Source organism: Callospermophilus lateralis, chromosome 12, assembly GCF_048772815.1.
Source record: "Callospermophilus lateralis isolate mCalLat2 chromosome 12, mCalLat2.hap1, whole genome shotgun sequence".
Taxonomy (NCBI): Eukaryota; Metazoa; Chordata; class Mammalia; order Rodentia; family Sciuridae; genus Callospermophilus; species Callospermophilus lateralis.
Window position 1 is genome coordinate 79,663,877 of NC_135316.1, and position 18,788 is coordinate 79,682,664.

At 32.5% G+C, this 18,788-nt stretch overlaps 1 protein-coding gene across 2 annotated transcripts in view; it reads left to right on the forward strand.

Moving 5' to 3' along the window:
• The first annotated feature begins 506 nt into the window (after window positions 1-506).
• Window positions 507-18,788, forward strand: part of Postn (periostin) — a 33,020-nt gene continuing 14,738 nt past the window's right edge. For both annotated transcript variants that reach the window (XM_076871955.1, XM_076871956.1), the window contains exons 1-12: window positions 507-701; window positions 2,001-2,099; window positions 6,734-6,798; window positions 8,598-8,755; window positions 10,796-10,960; window positions 11,832-11,978; window positions 12,488-12,629; window positions 13,732-13,944; window positions 14,725-14,859; window positions 16,213-16,361; window positions 17,550-17,686; window positions 18,464-18,594. In XM_076871955.1, the coding sequence (XP_076728070.1) occupies window positions 568-701; window positions 2,001-2,099; window positions 6,734-6,798; window positions 8,598-8,755; window positions 10,796-10,960; window positions 11,832-11,978; window positions 12,488-12,629; window positions 13,732-13,944; window positions 14,725-14,859; window positions 16,213-16,361; window positions 17,550-17,686; window positions 18,464-18,594 (1,675 nt within the window). In that variant the 5' untranslated portion in view covers window positions 507-567. The remainder of the gene's footprint in view (window positions 702-2,000; window positions 2,100-6,733; window positions 6,799-8,597; window positions 8,756-10,795; window positions 10,961-11,831; window positions 11,979-12,487; window positions 12,630-13,731; window positions 13,945-14,724; window positions 14,860-16,212; window positions 16,362-17,549; window positions 17,687-18,463; window positions 18,595-18,788) is intronic.

Genomic DNA, 18,788 nt, shown 5'->3' on the forward strand with positions numbered 1-18,788 from the left:
CAGCAAGTTAGAATTCTGATTTCATATTTTATGTAAGTCATAAATCTATCCAGAATTTGTTTTTAATTCCACGCCCATTACCCCTTGGCAATGATCAAAATTACTATCATTTTTCTGGTGAAAACTAATAACCTTATAGTTCTGATGTGGACTAAAGGTGACAACTGTGATAAGATCAAATAATCACTTCATTGAGTACATGGACATATGCTTTGAATGGGATAGATGGCAGAGTAGTCCTTAAAACTACAGACAAAATCATTTCCATTAAAAATCCCTCTAAAGTACAAAAGAACAAAACTGAAATATGAACATTCAATGAGTCAGTTCTTCATGTAATTAAAGTAAATATCTTCCTTATTATGAGAAGATAAAGGAGTTCACTGTACTCAGTAAATATAACTAACCCAAACAGATTTTTTTGCTGGCAACTTGAAGTTGCTGATGCTTCTTGGAGAGAGTTCAGATTCTCAGGTTGATACACTGCTCCCTCCCACAACCCTGACATGTATATAAACTCTGAGCTCTCCAAAGCCCACTGCCAGTTCTCTTCGTGGACTAACTGCAATGGAGAGACTAAAAATGATTCTTTCCTTACCCATATTTTCTCTCTTCCTGCTCTTTGTTGTTAACCCTGCAGACACCAACGGTTATTATGACAAAGTTTTGGCTCACAGCCGAATCAGGGGCCGGGATCAGGGGTAAGTCAGTGGTTTGGTTTTATGAACTTTTTTTTTTTTCCTTTAGCTTGTTATATGTGCAAGTATACATAAAATGTGCATATATGTATAAACTTTGGGGTGTTTTCTTTCTATTTATAAAGTGATAAGAAAAGGGAAATTTGAGTATTCTGTGATTTATGTATGCATTCTAAACTTTTAAAAGAATTACTGTCAAAATAAGAGTGTAATTACTTCTTAAGAGACATTATGTAATTTGAGTCTAATGAACAAAGTTTAACAGGACATTCCTTTAGTATTTCATTTGTGTTTTTATTTCCTTTCAAAATTAAAGTCTCTATTTGTAGAGGCTACCATTATGTGAAGAGCTTTGAAATATCGCATGCGATGTTAGAGCAAATTTCATTTAAATTATGTATGAAAATTAAGTACTGAGTAATGTAACTAGTTCTCTGAACTCCTTGAAGTATTTTTTATTTGATAGGATGGATGCAACTATAAATAGCATTTTAAAACTTATTAATTTATTAAACCCAATAGTAGACATAAGTTAGTAACTTAACTGTTTATCTTTTTTTTTTTCTTATTTTAATGTGGATCTTGGCCCTGCTTCCTGTGCATCACAGGGATTTTTTTCATAATGTTCCAAGCTTCCTAGCCTTACAGTGGAAATAAAAATTACATTTCTATGAGAGGTTAAAACAATAAAATAAAATTGTGGCTTAGAAGATTTAAATCTATTACTTCCACACAAAATAAATACATTTTTCCTTTACTCAACCACATTGTTTAAAAGTTATTTTTAGTACTAATTTACTTCTGTAATTACCTAGAAAATTACAGAGTAAAATGTCTTTGTACAAAGGAAAACTTAGCCCCTTTTATTCTCTGATCTCTCATTGTCCCAGAGAGTCTTAAACACACCCTCATCCCCCAAATCAACACTTTGGGTCTAAAGCTGTCAGTGGATTATCTGTTGTTGAAAATAATAAGACACATAATAACAGAATTATGTTACACTTAATTCTGTTTGAGTATTCCTATTAGGTTGACTTTTTAAAATAGTGGTGTTTTACTCTGAGACTCTGAAATGTCTCTCTCTCCCTCTCTCTCTCTCTCTTCCCCCGCCCCCCTACTGGCTTCAGTTTTTCCAGTGATTTGGTAGAACTGGATCAGGAGTTGGACGTGGACAAGGCTTAAGTCATATCTTTGACTATCAAATCCATGTCTTGACCTTTTTTTTTTTTTTTTTTTAACCATCTGACCTACATTTAACTATGAAATACCATTAAACTCTTTTTCCTTTTCTCTATCTTCCAGCCCAAATGTCTGCGCCCTTCAACAGATTTTAGGCACTAAAAAGAAGTACTTCAGCTCTTGTAAAAACTGGTATCAAGGTGCCATCTGTGGAAAGAAAACGTGAGTCTCTTCTTTTTCATCATTTGCCCCTTTCAAAGACAACATGGCAGTGAGCATACCTTCTCTTGGGTATGCACACCATTCTTGAAAAAGCTATCCAAATTTTGAGTTTTTTAAAGACATGGCAAGATATATATATATATATATATATATATATATATATATATATATATATAAACTTTTTTTTGCATCTCCACTGTTACACATGGAACTCAGATTTCTCCCTGAATTCACATGTCCTAGAGGCCAAGAGGAGGAGAAAAGCACAGCAATGTCATTTGTTATAGAAATCAGCATGAGAAACTAACCATTGTTTCTACTCCTTTTTAATTCTCTTTGTTATTTTGACCTCTTTTATCTTAGGCAAGTAAGTTAGTCTCCATGCCTCAGTTTCCATATCTTATCAAAGTAAGTAGATCATAGCCAGGTGTGACAGTGCACACTTGTAATCCCTCAGGAGGCTGAGGCAGGAGAGTACCATCTCAAGGTCAGTCTCTGCAATCAAGAGAGACTTTGTCTCAAAATAAAAAATGAAAAAAAAAAAAAAAGATTAGAACCATTCGGTATGTATCTCAGTAGTAGAACCCCTGGGTTCAATCCCCATTACTGCAAAATAAATCAATAAATAAAATACAAGAACAAAGTGATTGAAATCATAAGAGTTTTGAAGCAAAAATTAATGTATGCCTCCAGTTATTTATAAATTATCTAAAGAGCTCCAGTTTACCTGAGTTTTCATGAAGCCTTAAAGTTGGAAAGGACTTATGTCTCATTTTTTCAATCTATGGATTCCTAGCTCAAGCTGCCAGATCCTCAAGGTCTACAAAGCTGCGAGGGAAGTGCATTACTACATTTAATCCTTCAACAGTAAAAGATTACTTTCTTATGTATATATTTCCCTGATTAAGTTAATTAAAAAACATTATTTATCACTTAGTAGACATGCTTCTTGGTTTATTATATCATAAATAGTGATAGGAAGAAAATCCTTGATGTATAAAGTTTAAGAACTACTTGTGTGGTCCCAAGTCATCATTTTACAATTAAGAAGCAGGTTAATGGGTAGGATAAATTACTAAGTAAAAATAAAGGGGGGGGGGCTTTGATGCTGTCCTTAGTCAAGAAAATACTGGGAATAGCTCTTCTGTGCTTCCTATAAATGTAGAACCCACCTTCAGTGTGGGATGCCTTGAGAACCAAAAAACCTAAAGAACCTGCTCAGCACATCATGTTAAAATTCAGTTACCCTAAATAGAGTGGAAAATTTGGTTGAAACTTATTTCTAACCCAACACTATTGCTTCAAATATTAATATGGAATCACTTAACTTTCTGAATCTTTTTCTTGTGGAACATTGGTTTCTACCTTTATTGTAGTTTTTGAGATGATAAGATGATGAAATGTGTAACAGTAACTCCTAATGTAAGTTGTTCTTAAACTATCTTAAATAAATGTGTGCGTGTGGATGGGAAAAACAGTTGTGACAAGATGTCCACTTGAAATGGGAAGGGTTATCTTTATGTCCAAGCAAAATTCCTTTACACAAGGATATGACCTTGACTGTACTATATCGTCTCCCCATGGTGATCAAGTCTAGAACACCACAGGATTTGGCTGCTAGTTTCCTGTTCATGGTCTTAATAGAATCTCAACTGGATGTTATTTTTTGACCTAGACATTATTGCTCTTAGGTTGGAGACATCTGTTAGATGTGTGAGTCATTCACACAATTATAATAGAAGTTAGTGTTTACAATGATCTTCCTCCCCCAGGCTGCAAGCCAGACCCTCCTTGGGAACTCTAAAGCTCTGAATTTTCTTTGTTTTTTTTTTGTTGTTGTTGTTCTTGGACATCATAAGACATATTTAGAACGCACACTAACTAGGAAAGAAAGGAAAATCTGCATATTTAAGGAAAATCTTTATTACATCTTTCCTGGAGGTTGAGGAAGTGTACTATAGCCTTACTTTAATCATGTAAATATATTAAAGATGCCAAAATTTATTAAGAACAAAAGCCAAGACTCTTTCTTGCTTTCCATTGAGAGAGAAGAATCTTGCTTTGAAGCCTGACCTTTCACCAGAAATGTAACAATGTCTCCTTTGTCCAAATACATTAGCTAATTTGCCTCAAGAAGCTTCATTTGCACAAATACATTTACATCTGTGCACTGAAATAAATGCAAATGCTAGTTTCATATAACCTAAGAAATCAATAAGATTGACAAGAAGAATGACTGATTTGCCATCTGCTTGTTTGGCTCCAATTTCCAGAGACATCTTTAAGACTTTATGTATCATTTGAGAAAAATGTTTACCTTCTGATTGAACAGTTGTTTGGGGAATTTGGGGGGAGTTAACTGACAAGTCTAATGAAGAGCATAAACTTCCTGGGTTTAAGATACTGGGCACAGTATATATTGGTTCTGTAATAAATTATTCTCTAGACACTCTTTATAGAATGTCAGTGACATTTTAAGTTGGCATTCCATGACATTTTAAATACTATTCAGTACATGAAGATAAATTTCCTGTGTTCCAAGTTGTGCATAGTAATATTTTCTTTTCTCCTCCCTTGTCCCACTGACCATATGGGAACATTGAGTTTTATGTAGTATAAATATTCTTTTGGGGGAAAAAAACACCTTTTTGTTTTAAAAATATCTACTCAGATAATCATGTTGTTAAACTATCAACTAAAATTAATTTCAACTGTTTTGAAAAATTTTCCCATCTGGTTCATTAATTTTCTACACTAGGGCAGATCTTTGGATTTTATTAGCATGTGTTGTAGAAATTTTTGTTATATTAATTTTCTTTTCTATTCACTATTTACTTCAAGTCTCTAGACTAAGCACATCTGTATCTCATTATTTTACTCTATACAATATGAGTTAAATATAATGTATAAGCAAATTTAATCAACACCTTGACATCCCAATATTTACATTTATTTATACAGAAACCCATGTAAATAAATCATTTTCATAGACCATATTAAGATTTTCATAAGATTACCACACAGTTCACATATTTTCCCCATACCACTTATTCTTGAAATAATATTAAAATTAGTAATTTGAAATAAGCATTTTCCATTTTATTTTTTCACCTTCTTATCTATTAATTTTCCTCAAGTCAATATTCTATACTAGAAAAAAAAAATTTTCCTTTGGTGGTGCTGGGGTTTGAACCAAGGGCCTTGTGCATGCGAAGCAAGCACTCTACCATCTGAGCTATATCCCCGACCCCTTAGAAACTTTTAATTAACAAAATAGAGAAATAGGAACCCAAGTTCACAAATAATACAAATCATGGGTAATTAATTAGTGAACTTTTCTTCAATTTATGTTTATATTTTTTCAGTTGTATAAGATGGTCTCTTCTGTTATTAAAAGTTGACTTCATGAAAATTTCCTTTCATGATTTTTATCATACTGTTTTTTATTCTTACAGTTGCCAAAATTTCTACTATATATGTCCAAATTCTATCAGTCCTTTTTACTTACTTAGTACAATTTTTATACTAGATGAAAATAAATGATTAGTATCTGAATTAATCACTAGGCTGCAAAATAATCTTCAAATAATTTTCTTAATCCATATGATAAATAATTTCCAATTAAAAATTATAAAATGGTATTTATTTCCCCTTCACTTGTCATAGTCTATTTTCAATTGCTCTTTGATACATTCCTCTTTACATTGCTTCTAGAAAAAAAAAAGACATTAGGTAAAATTTTAATTAAAAAATACTATATTGGCTAACATGAAAAAGTCCAGAAAATGCCCTAAATAAGATAAAAATCAGGATTAATCATTAACAAAGTGAAAATAATGAAAATAATTAGATAACTTTAGTTTATTATTTTATCTCAAAGTATAGAAAATTAGATAAAGTTATTTGGGGTAATTTCTGGTTGAAATTTCTGGATTTTGCCTTAATTATTGCTATAGAAAGTAGCACACTTTGTAAACTTTGAACAGGGAAACATTTTCATGAATATTATATTCTAGCAACTTAAAAAAATATTTATATTGTGTTTTCAAATTTGACAAAAATAAAAATAAATAGAAGATTTTAAAGATTATGTTTGCCATGATCAGATTAATAACTCTACTGACAATTCAAACCAAACAATAGCATTATTTATTCTAGTTAGAAATGAGGTGGACTTTTATGGATCAGAATGGTTTAATATATAGTTTTTCTATTGTTTCTATGAACCTTATACTAATGAACATTTTTAGTTGGTTGTAGTATACAAAATTATTCCAAAATCACTTTTATTTGAGATTCACAACTACCTTGTGAGTAAGTATTGTTGCTACCATGTGCATGTTAAATATCTGGGGAAACTGCAGTGCTAATTTATCAAATGATTTGCCTGAGGTCATATATCTACCAAGTAGTAAAACTGGGTCACAAATTTTGTTCTTTTGAATCAAGATTGCAGACTTTTCCACAGTGCCATGAGACTGTAGAGAACAGTCATACTAATATACATTTATTGGTGCAGGGGTTGTGGTTTCTAGACTCAATAAATTGTGACAGTGACACTTTTTGCCAAGATTACATCACAATATATCCTATGCAGTTCTCTATTTTAATATTAATTTTCTTCCAATGCACAGGACAGTGTTATATGAATGTTGCCCTGGTTACATGAGAATGGAAGGAATGAAAGGCTGCCCAGCAGGTAAATTCTAAATTAATTGTAATGAATTAAATGAGGAATCTGCCTTCTGCAAGAAAGAAACATTTGAGAAAGCTTTTGGAGAAGTGGTACTTTGGGCTGGAGATATAGCTCAGTTGGAAACTACATTCCTCACATCCCCAAAGTCTCAGATTCAAATCTAGCACCAGAAAAAAAAAAAAAAAGAAAGAGAGAGAGAGAAATGATGTGTGTGTTTACTTAACACCATTGTTAAACTAACATATGTTATCCATATCTTTGTGCTAATGATGAAATTGTCATAGAACTATAATAGTAGAATATTCTTCTCATGGACTGGATACTGGACAATATAATAGAAGCTAGTCATTAATTTAAATTAATTAAACGTCCCCTGAAGTACAAAACTCCCCTTTTGGAACTTGCTTAGAAACATGACACTCATTGCTTAGCAAGGCAACATCTTCTGTAGTTGAAAATCTTTGACTTCATAATGTTCTTTAAAGGGAAAATTAGTTTCTAATAACTGCCAACTAGAGTAAACATAGTTCATCTATTTTTTCTTTGAAATGTCTGACAGTCAGATATTTACTTACAATCATCACATTATTCCTCTAGCAGTCCTCTCTTTCTCAAAAAAAAAAATGTTCTCTTCTCTGAGTTAATAATACTCATCCTTTAATGTACATAAACTTTGCACTATAGATTGTCTATAGGTTGATACACATGAGGGTGAGAGGTCCAAAGTTTCATGTTATGTTAAAGAACTGGGACCCATGGACTGCGGGATACTACTTTGGAACTGCATTCAGTCCATGTGGATCTCAATGTGGGGAGAATACCAAGACAAGCACCTCATCTTCCAAGACCCTGCATGTCAGCTCAAGTCGTCGGTGACTCATATCATATGATTAGCACATACTGAATATGTGATCAATTAAGAATAATTCCAGGTTATTTTACATGAGTATCATCAAGACAAGTCTCCCTAGGGTTTATTTTTTCAGTTTAGGCACGGGACTAACATAGAACCCTGTTAAATATAACTTTATTCATTTTGACTCAGTTCTTCCACTTTGCTTGAGATCTTTTTAGATCCTGGTTTTATGCTTTAATTTATTAATTTTTTCACCTCTTCTTGGGATCTTCACAAATGTAATAACCATTTTTCTATGATAACATCTAAATTACAATAACTTTCAAATCACATAGTGTCAGAAAAGTAAGTTGACTACATATTACTAGATAAATCTTGTTGGGTTTATGTTCATATATGAATCTTTCTTCTGAAATTCAGGAAAGCATTAGTTACTTTGTTCTGTCCCCTAACTGAAATTATTATGAAGACAAGTGGGTCTTTTAGTGGCCCTAAACTATAAAAATTGTAGATTTTTAAATAACAATATCATACTGTTTAGGGCTTCAAAACAACATTATAGAAATTATTATCTTTTCCATTCTTAGTACAAAGTGAAGATCATCTTTTTTCAATAAAATCATCAGATATGTTCTGATAATTATGATTGAGCTATTACTGATATAGCATAGCAAAGAATGAAACCCAAATAGACTAAATGTTAATCCAAGATAATAGTTTAAAAACCATTTTCCATCAACACAATGGATACATGAAATAATACTTTCAAATAATATTTTATTATTTAGCATTCAAAAGATACTATTAATGTAAAATTGAGAATTCATGGAACTTATTTCTAAAATTATTCATTAAATATATTGGGGAACTTACTGAAAAGATTGATTGTGAAACAATTTTCTGGAAATATTAACCTGAGTACTTACTCATTTCTTGACTATTTCAGTTATGCCTATTGACCATGTTTATGGCACACTGGGCATAGTAGGAGCCACCACCACCCAGCATTATTCTGATGTCTCAAAACTAAGAGAAGAGATTGAAGGAAAAGGATCATTCACTTACTTCGCACCGAGTAATGAGGCTTGGGACAACTTGGATCCTGTAATTCATTTTTTTAAAAATTTTTTGCTGTTATTATTTCATTTTAACTAACTTGAATATTAATAAAATATATATTTTCTATTGGACATATTTGAGGATATAGAAAAGATTGAGTCACTGAGAGAAGGTATTTATTTCCATACATCAATAAATGGAATTGATTCCCCAGCACACTTACAGATTGATCCATACAAACAGAAAACAAGAATGAACTGAGAGGGCACTTATTATTGTTCTATTTTACTCCTTTCCTCTTACCATTTTGGCTGTAGAAAAACACATATAATTTTAGATTATGTAGTCAATAGAAAGGTAAGTTAAGAAGCCAAGTGAAATTTAAAATCTGTTCTAAGCTATATTACATAGCTATATTTTATTATGTATGTTTAATTATATTCAAATATACATAGCTATTCAGTGATTGTGAAATTTGTAAAAATGCATATGGATATTTAAATGAAGTATTATAAAAATACATTTAATTTCAGACTTTGTACACAGTCCAATTTACAACTTTTGGGTTATGATTCAGTTTTTAAATTTGTAAAATTGGAATAGAAGTATACCCTTACTTAACAAGTTGATAATTCCTACTATAGTCAAATATACTTAACTAAAATGAAGGTATGTACTCAGAGCTGTTGTCTTGCTATAAGAGCTGAGGCTTTTTGGATTATAGAAGGCTCTCTTGTGGTCCTTCTCCACGTATCAACCACCTCTTTATTTCCTGTTGATGATTCCTTTTCTTCCTTGCCTTAAGAATGGAACTTATATAACTTTTCTAGGAACTGAACTCTGCCCTTTATCTGAGCTTCTGATGACTCCAACTCACTATAGATCATAGCCAAGAAATCTGTGTTTCCAGTGTTAGTTTCTCCTTGGAACACTAGTAGAATGTTTATAATATTACTCTTAATATTTTTTCTTGGTTATACCATTTACATATTTAAACAGAAAATACCCAAACGATATGCCATTTTTTTCCTCTCTATCATAAATAATTGCTTTCTGGCTGCCTATTCCCCATAATTGACAGTACCAATCTCAAGGTTCAGACTTGAAAATCTCTTCCTTCCAATTCTACTATCAGTCAGCCACATCTTATTTTCCATCTGAAGTTATCCTCATAACGAATACTCTAATTTCTGCTGTGCCTTCCCTCTAGATTGACCTTCCTAAAGCCTAGTTCTAATTCCAAAGTCAAAACTTTTCAGTAGTTCTGCATTGACAGTTTAAAAAATGGCATGGTTATCCCTTTAATGTCCTTATTCAGACATTAAAATCCTTTTTATTATCATACCACATGCATTTCTAAATGTCTTAATGTTATCTGGGAAACATAAAAGTATGTTAAGGAAACTGGACCTTGCTCTCAATATTCACCTTCTGTTAGCTGCTGAATTCAGAATGACCAACAAGTCTCATCTTTTCTTCCATGTCTCTCTCCAAATCACTTTAAGAACAGTGGAATTTCTCACTGGACCCCTGAAAACATTTTTTTCCTCATATACTAAATATAGCTATAATTATCTTTACCTATTGTAATATAAGTCCCATTAAGGTAGAGATTTTGCTTTATTGTAGTTCCTTTAACATCAATTACAATGCAATAGATTAAATGATAGAGGAGGGTCAAATTCTTAAATTTGTTATATAATAAATAAAATCCTTATTAAAAATCAAGTATTGAATACAAATATAATGTCATTTTGAGTTTTACCCACCTAAAGTATTTTAAATATCTGATAATTCCAATTAGGTCTTCAATTTATGTCATGATTGTTTCTTCATTAGCATATTCACTTAAAGTTTGTGTTTTGTCTCTAAAAATACACAAGCACTCTATCAGATTCAGGATCCTTAACTGAATATTTGTACCTATAAAATTTCTTAATAAGATTGTAATGTTAAGTTACTTATTTCACTTTTGTGTAACCAATTGATAATGCAGTAAGAAAGTAATGAGAGTAAAAAGTGATCATAAGAATTTCAATAATGAACCACAATAAAATAAATTTCTATCATTTCAATCTTTCCTAGGATATCCGTAGAGGTTTGGAGAACAATGTAAATGTCGAATTGTTGAATGCTTTGCATAGCCACATGGTTAATAAGAGGATGTTGACCAAGGACTTAAAAAATGGCATGGTTATCCCTTCAATGTACAACAATTTGGGGCTTTTCATTAACCATTATCCTAATGGGGTAAGTTTCAATTATAAATAAAGTGGATTTCTGGGCCATGTCTCTCTTAATCTTGTCTGTACATTTTATATAATATTAAAAGAAATAGTAAAATGTTAGTGAGAATAATATAAATGCATGCATCATAACTTTCCTCAGATCTATGGCATGTAAATTTTCAATCCAGTTACTATTTTCTACTGATGATAATGAAACATAAAATACATTGGCAGTTCATTAACCAGTCAACTTAGATTTCATACATTAGGAGAAGTAGTTGATATGTTTAAAATATTTTTTATAGATAGCAAAAAGGATACCAGAGAATGGGTGTTCTTTGATTACTCTCTGGCTATGATGCCACTGAGATCCTTGTGTGTTTGGATAAACTTTATGGGAAGCTGCCAACAGGGCTATATAATTTTCCTATGGTTACATTTGCAGGGACAAAATGAGTTGGTGATAAACAAAACTTAGGTAGTCATTATAATAGAAATGGCTATATTTTTGCAATAATGATTTGTTTCATTTTCTGAGAACTTATTTTAAGACTAATTAGATTTATTTATATAATTCATTGACCTCCATTAGAAATAATTTAGCTATATGTATGAAAGAGAAAATAAGCAATAATTCAAATTTTAAAAAATGATTTGCTTTGCCTTATGTTTCCAGATACAAGATGTGTAACTAACCCGGGTTCTGAACTGGTTCTATTTTCTCTTTCAGTTTGATTTTTAAATATTTTGTTCTCCCACAGCATTTACATTCAGAGTATAGGCCCCTTCATCTTCCATATAATAGAATAAATGAAACCTATAAGTGGGCTTATGGTCTCAGTGGTCAGTGGATGACTCTGATTTCAGTTTTCTGATATTCCCTATAATTATAGGTTGTCACTGTTAACTGTGCTCGAATCATCCATGGGAACCAGATTGCCACAAATGGTGTCGTACACGTCATTGACCGTGTCCTTACACAAATTGGTACTTCAATTCAAGACTTCATTGAAGCGGAAGATGACCTTTCATCTTTTAGAGTAAGTACAAGAGCAGATTCTTTTGGATCATTGAAATCCCTCCTCTTTCCCTGTCAAAATTCAACAACAGTAAAAAAGCTATTAAACAAATCTGGCAGAAATGTAACTATATTTCATGAAATTAAACTGTTTTCATTTTATGCAGGAGAAATCATCTCATATGAAGTAATATTAATGTGGACATGATTGATAAAGAATGATTAGTTCTGTGACTGTATTGTATTAAGTGCATTTAGACTGTGTCCATCTCAGTTATTGTATGTACTTCTGTATATTGCTATAGTCACACAAACACTGGCAGAATTCCATTCTGGCAGACACTGTTTGAAGAAAGTTGGAAAAGATATAACTGGTTGTGCCAAAAGTAATGTTTTAAAGGTCTACCAAGAACAAACTTCTTAAGTGAAGAAATCAACTCCCTCATGTCAGCCTTGTCTAAGTGTGTTGTAATTTTCCTCTGGTAGACCTTTGTAATGTGTAATCCTCCGAAAAACACATTTATGTTTCAGGCAGCTGCCATTACATCTGACTTACTGGAGGCCCTTGGAAGAGATGGTCACTTCACCCTCTTTGCTCCTACCAATGAGGCTTTTGAGAAACTCCCACGAGGTGTCCTAGAAAGGATCATGGGAGACAAAGTGGCTTTTGAAGGTACCATATTCCTCTCTGAAAAGTCCCCCAGAACTTTGGGAAGGCAACAAAATAAAAAGTAAAAAAAAAAAAATTGTTCTTGCCAGTAATATAAAGTTTGATAAGAAAAGACAAAGAAACATTTTATTCTGAGGTGCACTATATAACATTTTTTAAAAAAAAGTTCCTGAAAGCATAGGCAGAATAAAATTCTTAAATAATAAATAGTGTCTTTAAGGTTACATCCTCTTGTGCTGCTTTCAAGTAAATAAGTAGCAGACAAAAAGAAAGTTTGGCCAGTGTTGAAAAGAAATATTAGATCATCAACTTTCATTTATACACACACACACACACACACACACACACACACACACACATTATATTGTGCTTTTAATTCTAAATGTATGCTAAAAGGTATATTTGAGCTGAGAAAATTACTGGGTCACTACTTATTGACACCCAGAAGAATTTGGTTTCTTTCCAGTTGTCCTTTCTATGGTCAAAAAGAATATACATTATGCTAGCATATTCCATACACCCAGCTTATCCCAAAATACATTTAATGGATTTAAGATGAGGAATTTTGAGGTCAACATAGTTGAAGTATAGATTGCTCTAGATATCCTTCAGGAAATCATTTTTATTTTGGAATTGCCTGGATGTTGTCTTTAGGGAATTATTTGTCTTCTCCTCAGCCCCCATCAACCTCATAACAAATTAAAGAAAGACCTTCTACTGGGAGCAGCTCATACCAGATGCTGCCTGGGTATTTCAGCAAAGATATCACTAACAAATAACTTCACAAGTCTTCCAAAAGGGCTGATTTTTTTTTCTCGCCTTCACATCAAGAATTACTTTCTTATGACAGTTGGAACTAAATCTACCACATTTTCTAGTACCACAAAAATCATTTCTGAAGCTGATTTTCTCTTCTTCCTACTGTGTATGTTTATGTTCCTAAAAACATAAACAGTTAAGATTTTAAAATCTGCAGTCAATCCTTAGGGCTTACATTTGTGTTCTATTTCTTAGGCATATTTAATTCCACTCTGAAGCACATATTTTAAGGGTCAAATGCTATTTCCTTTGATACGAGCGCTTGCTTTTTTATTTTGCTCTCCAGCTCTCATGAAGTACCACATTTTGAATACCCTCCAATGTTCTGAGGCTATTACGGGAGGAGCTGTGTTTGAGACCATGGAAGGAAATACAATTGAGATAGGATGTGAAGGAGACAGCATAACAATAAACGGAGTCAAAATGGTGAACAAAAAAGATATTGTAACAAATAATGGTGTGATTCATTTGATTGATGAGGTCCTCATTCCTGATTCTGGTAAGCATCGGTTTTGTGATTTTTTTTTTAACTTAGTATTATTCCTGAAGAAAAATGAGTAAGACCAGCAGATTGGGAAGCTAGACAGGAGGATCACAAGTTCAAAGCCAGCCTCAGCAAAAGCAAGGTGCTAAGCAACTCAGTGAGATCCTGTCTCTAAATAAAATACAAAATAGGGAATAGGGATGTGGCTCAGTGGTTGAGTGCCTCTGGGTTCAATCCATGGTACAAAAAAAAAAAAGTAAGAGTAAGTTCATGAAAAATAAACATGCAGCATAAAGGATGGCATAAGAAGCACAAACAAAATGAAGAGCGAGCTAGCCAAGTACCAAGTAAGTAGTGGTGTAGTCATGGGCATTCCATGAATAGGACTTTGCCATTCCAGGGTGTCTGACATCCAATATTTGTAAGGGTTCTCACTGAGCCAGGTTTTTCTTTGAAACAAAAGGAAAGGTATAACTAAATGGTCAGCTTTGGATAAACAGAAAAACTGTTGGACTTTCAAGGGGAGAACAAGATGAGCATTGAGCAATAGAGAATTAAAGAAACTGTTGAACAAAGTCAGGAAGAAAATTCACTTCTGAAATTCTTTGGTGGTTATCAACCCCCAAAATGGAAACTAGAACCTTCTTACTAGGAAAGGGCTGAATGTCTTACTAGATTGACATTGCAGTAAATAGCTTGCAATATTAGAAAAGAGCCAAGAATTGATTTACTAATCTCGTAACAACGATAATACCAATAATGACATTGTTGGGATGCTGATGGTTTATTTTACAGCCAAACAAGTTATTGAGCTGGCTGGAAAACAGCAAACCACTTTCACAGACCTTGTGGCCCAATTAGGCTTGGCATCCTCTCTGAAGCCGGATGGAGAGTACACTTTGTTGGCACCTGTGAACAATGCCTTTTCTGGTATGTACTGGACACTGATGTTCTTGCTCTTCACCCTCCCCCATAGACCTTTCTACTGCTTCCCCATGATTATTTGCAATAACAAATAATACATGTTTTACGAAATGCTGATTAGTTTCTGTATTGGTTACACATACAACATGCTAGCTCTACACTGTCTAAAGTAAAAAATTCTTCACTTCAAAACATTTCATTATGATAGATAACAGCATGCAGGGAATGGAAGCTTTGATATAAAGTATTCAGTTAACCTGTGAATCTAATAACATTCCCAGTACACATAAGGATGCATTAATAGATTAAAGAAAACTACACATTATTTGTCTATTTGACACCAACATAAAAATATTTAGAGATAAATCGACATCTTTTGCATCCCAGAATTTGGAAAGCATGGCTGTCAGATTATGAATAAACACAAATAAGAGACTATTATGCACTTCTATATCATGGTGTAAAATATTATATGTTTTTTACCTAGTGGTTGTTATTTACGAACAATGTTTAGATTAATGGAAATGGCCACTTTTTTCAGAAAAATTATTTCATGAAGAAATATTTAAATTGTTAGGCAAAATTTAGTAATTTAAAAGTTGCACTTTTGATATTTTTCAGCTAGTAAACTATAATGTAGAAAATTATTAATAAGAAAAAATAGAATTCCTAGATATATTACTTTTCCACTTCCTTTGTAATAAAGATGCCCATATGTTTTCACATTAACACATTTATAAGAGTTTATATTCTGTGATTTTTCTTCCCAATATAAATATCAATTTACAATCAGGTGCAGTGGTGCATTCCTATAATCCCAGCAACTCAGGAGGCTGAGGCAGAAGTATGACAAGTTCAAGGCTAGCTTCAGCAACTTAGCAACCCTGTCTCAAAGTAAAAAACAACAACAAAAAAAGGACTGTTAATGTAGTTCAGTGGTAAACTGCCCTGAGTTCGATACCTAGTACAAAATAATTTTTTTAAAACAATGGATTTACAAATAATTCATTAATATTCATTCATATGACTAATGAATATCTAATTATCAGAAAAAACTTTGGCCACTATAAGGGTTTAGCTTTGTACAATGACCACCATAAATGTGTGCTGCCTTTGCAGCAATGAAGCTCATTGTCCAAACTGCTTAGAACCATATTGATAATCTTTTGTTGCAATAGGCCATAGAGTCTCTACTTGGTAATTGAATTGCTTGCCTTGCACATTTAGTCAACTCAAATAATGACTATAGGATCCATATTAATAATATCAGAAGTTATCCATTTCCACGTTCTCTTATCAGGAGAAACATAAATGTTTTCCATATAAAGTAATGATTTTTCTTAATGAATTTATTTATAGATGACACTCTGAGCATGGATCAGCGCCTTCTTAAATTAATTCTGCAGAATCACATATTGAAAGTAAAAGTTGGCCTTAATGAGCTTTACAATGGACAGATACTGGAGACCATTGGAGGCAAACAACTCAGAGTCTTTGTGTATCGCACAGTAAGTTAATCAGAACAAGATCAAAATCTACATTGGCCTAAACATCAAATGACTTGCATGTGGTCAAAAGGATGTAGTTATAACAAATGTTTCCCAGAATTCTATGAATGCAATTTTAATAGTAAATATTCATAGGGAAATCAGGAAATGGGATCTGGGTAGCATGGGTAAAAAAAAAAATTGTGATGAAAATATACCAAAAGACCTTTGTACTAATAACTCTGATAATTTCCATTTGTTTCATTAAATAAATGACTTTATGTTCTAAAAATCAAATTATTTTAAATACTAAGAAAGCATTAAAAGTCACCCTTAAGTAAGTGTTTGGTATGTAGAGTACTTTATAATTTACAAAGATCTTTGTATATAGAATAAAAAATATGGAATAATGTTTTATAGTAAATATCATTCAAGAATTAAATCTTTTTTAAACAATTGTCAAGATAAATATTTACACATATATGGAGATTTCTGGACTCTATAAAATGATTCTAAAATGCATTTACCAACAGGAAAATTTCTAGAAATAATTCTTATTAAAATTATAGTGCAACCAGTGGAACTGTTCTCTTTCCAACCAGGGAATGTTTGCAGTTACAACAAAAAAGATCTCAAAGGAAATCAAGCATTACCTAGAACTGAATTAGACACGGCAGCTTCTTACCTTAGATCCATAATTTTGAGGCACACTTTTTAAATTACACAGTAAACACACTTCACTTTGAATGACCCATATACTCAAATCACATTTATTCAAGAAACTATAAATGAATCAATGATTTGACTTGTAATTCATTGAATTTTACAGTCAAGAATATATAGTAAATATCTGTAAAGTTAACAAGAGGCATTAAACTCAAAAAACTGTATGGTTAATATTGACCTAAAGAGGGTCTAGGGAAATAGAACTTGGAAAGTAGGAGTGGAAATGTATGGAATTTTTGCAATTCACTGACAAAAATGTCTGCCTGATGTTTAGGATAATTTGACTAGTATAAAACACTTCACAGCATTAGAAGTCATGAATTGAAAGACATTGAAAACAGAGGAGAGAAACAGTTTTCTCTGGCTTCATGGGTCAAGGGACCTCTCAGAAGAGCCAGTCCAAAAATATAAGCACATAGCTATATCAAATGGAAAAGTTCAAGCAATGGAAAGGACATCATGTATCTTTCTTTGCTCTGTTAGTCTATCTGCATTGAAAATTCGTGCATGGTGAGAGGAAGCAAGCAAGGAAGAAATGGTGCCATTCACATATTCCGAGAGATCATCCAGCCTGCAGAGAAATCCCTCCATGAAAAACTAAAGCAAGATAAACGCTTTAGGTAAGCTTATTAGTTGTACCTCCACAAAAGAATGAGAGCTACCTGCATATTTTTATTTGACAATCTCCAAAAGAAGTCAGTTTCCTGTATTTCTAAGAATATAATTTAGAATAACAAGTCCATATAAACATTTTCAAAATTAATGTTTTTCCACGTTTATATTTGTACAATATACTTGTACATATTGATGGGACTTGTTATATATTTGTACATGCACACAATTTAACAATATAATTTGGCCAATATTTTAAATGCTATTTAATGTGGTACACTATATGATTGATTAATTAAAAAAAATATACTGAACAACTCCTTGGAAATTTTCTTATGATTAAGTTTATTAAAAATAATAGTATAGGGCTTATTGGCAGAGCTCTCGCCTCACACCTGTGTATAAAACTCTGGGTTCAATCCCCAACAGTGCGCGCGCACACACACACACATACACACACAAAAAAAAAAAATGAAAGTATACACTAGCAAATAGAATTTTATAGACTATTAAATGAAAAAAATTCTTCTATTTCATTATAAAACGTGATGTTGACAAGTTTTATAAGATAAAAACAGTTGAGGAAATTCAAAAGTAATGTTGTACATTTTAATCATTTCTCCGTTGAGAAAGCTTTCTTCACAGCTAAAGTTGTCTTTGAAACTTGAAAATGTAGGATGTTTCTCTTTCTTTCTACAATATGAATTAAATTCTAGTCTTTGTATTGTGGATGAACCTACCTAAAGCTAAGTCTAGCTTAACAAATATACTTGCTTCCTGCTTAGCATCTTCCTCAGCCTACTTGAAGCTGCAGACCTGAGAGATCTCCTGACACAACCTGGAGATTGGACCTTATTTGCTCCAACCAACGAAGCCTTCAAAGGAATGACTAATGAAGAGAAGGAAATTCTCATCAGTGAGTAGAAGTCGATGCCAGATATTTATCCTTTCATTTCTGGATCTCAGTTGTTCTCCAAGCTTTTCTTCCTTACTAAATAAGATGTCTCTTCTTTAGTATTCATGGCAAGTTTTAGTTTCCTCTAATTCAGCTTGGGAAGTACAGAGGATCATTCATTAATGTTCTTAAACTCCTTACTTTTGTGTTGCTAT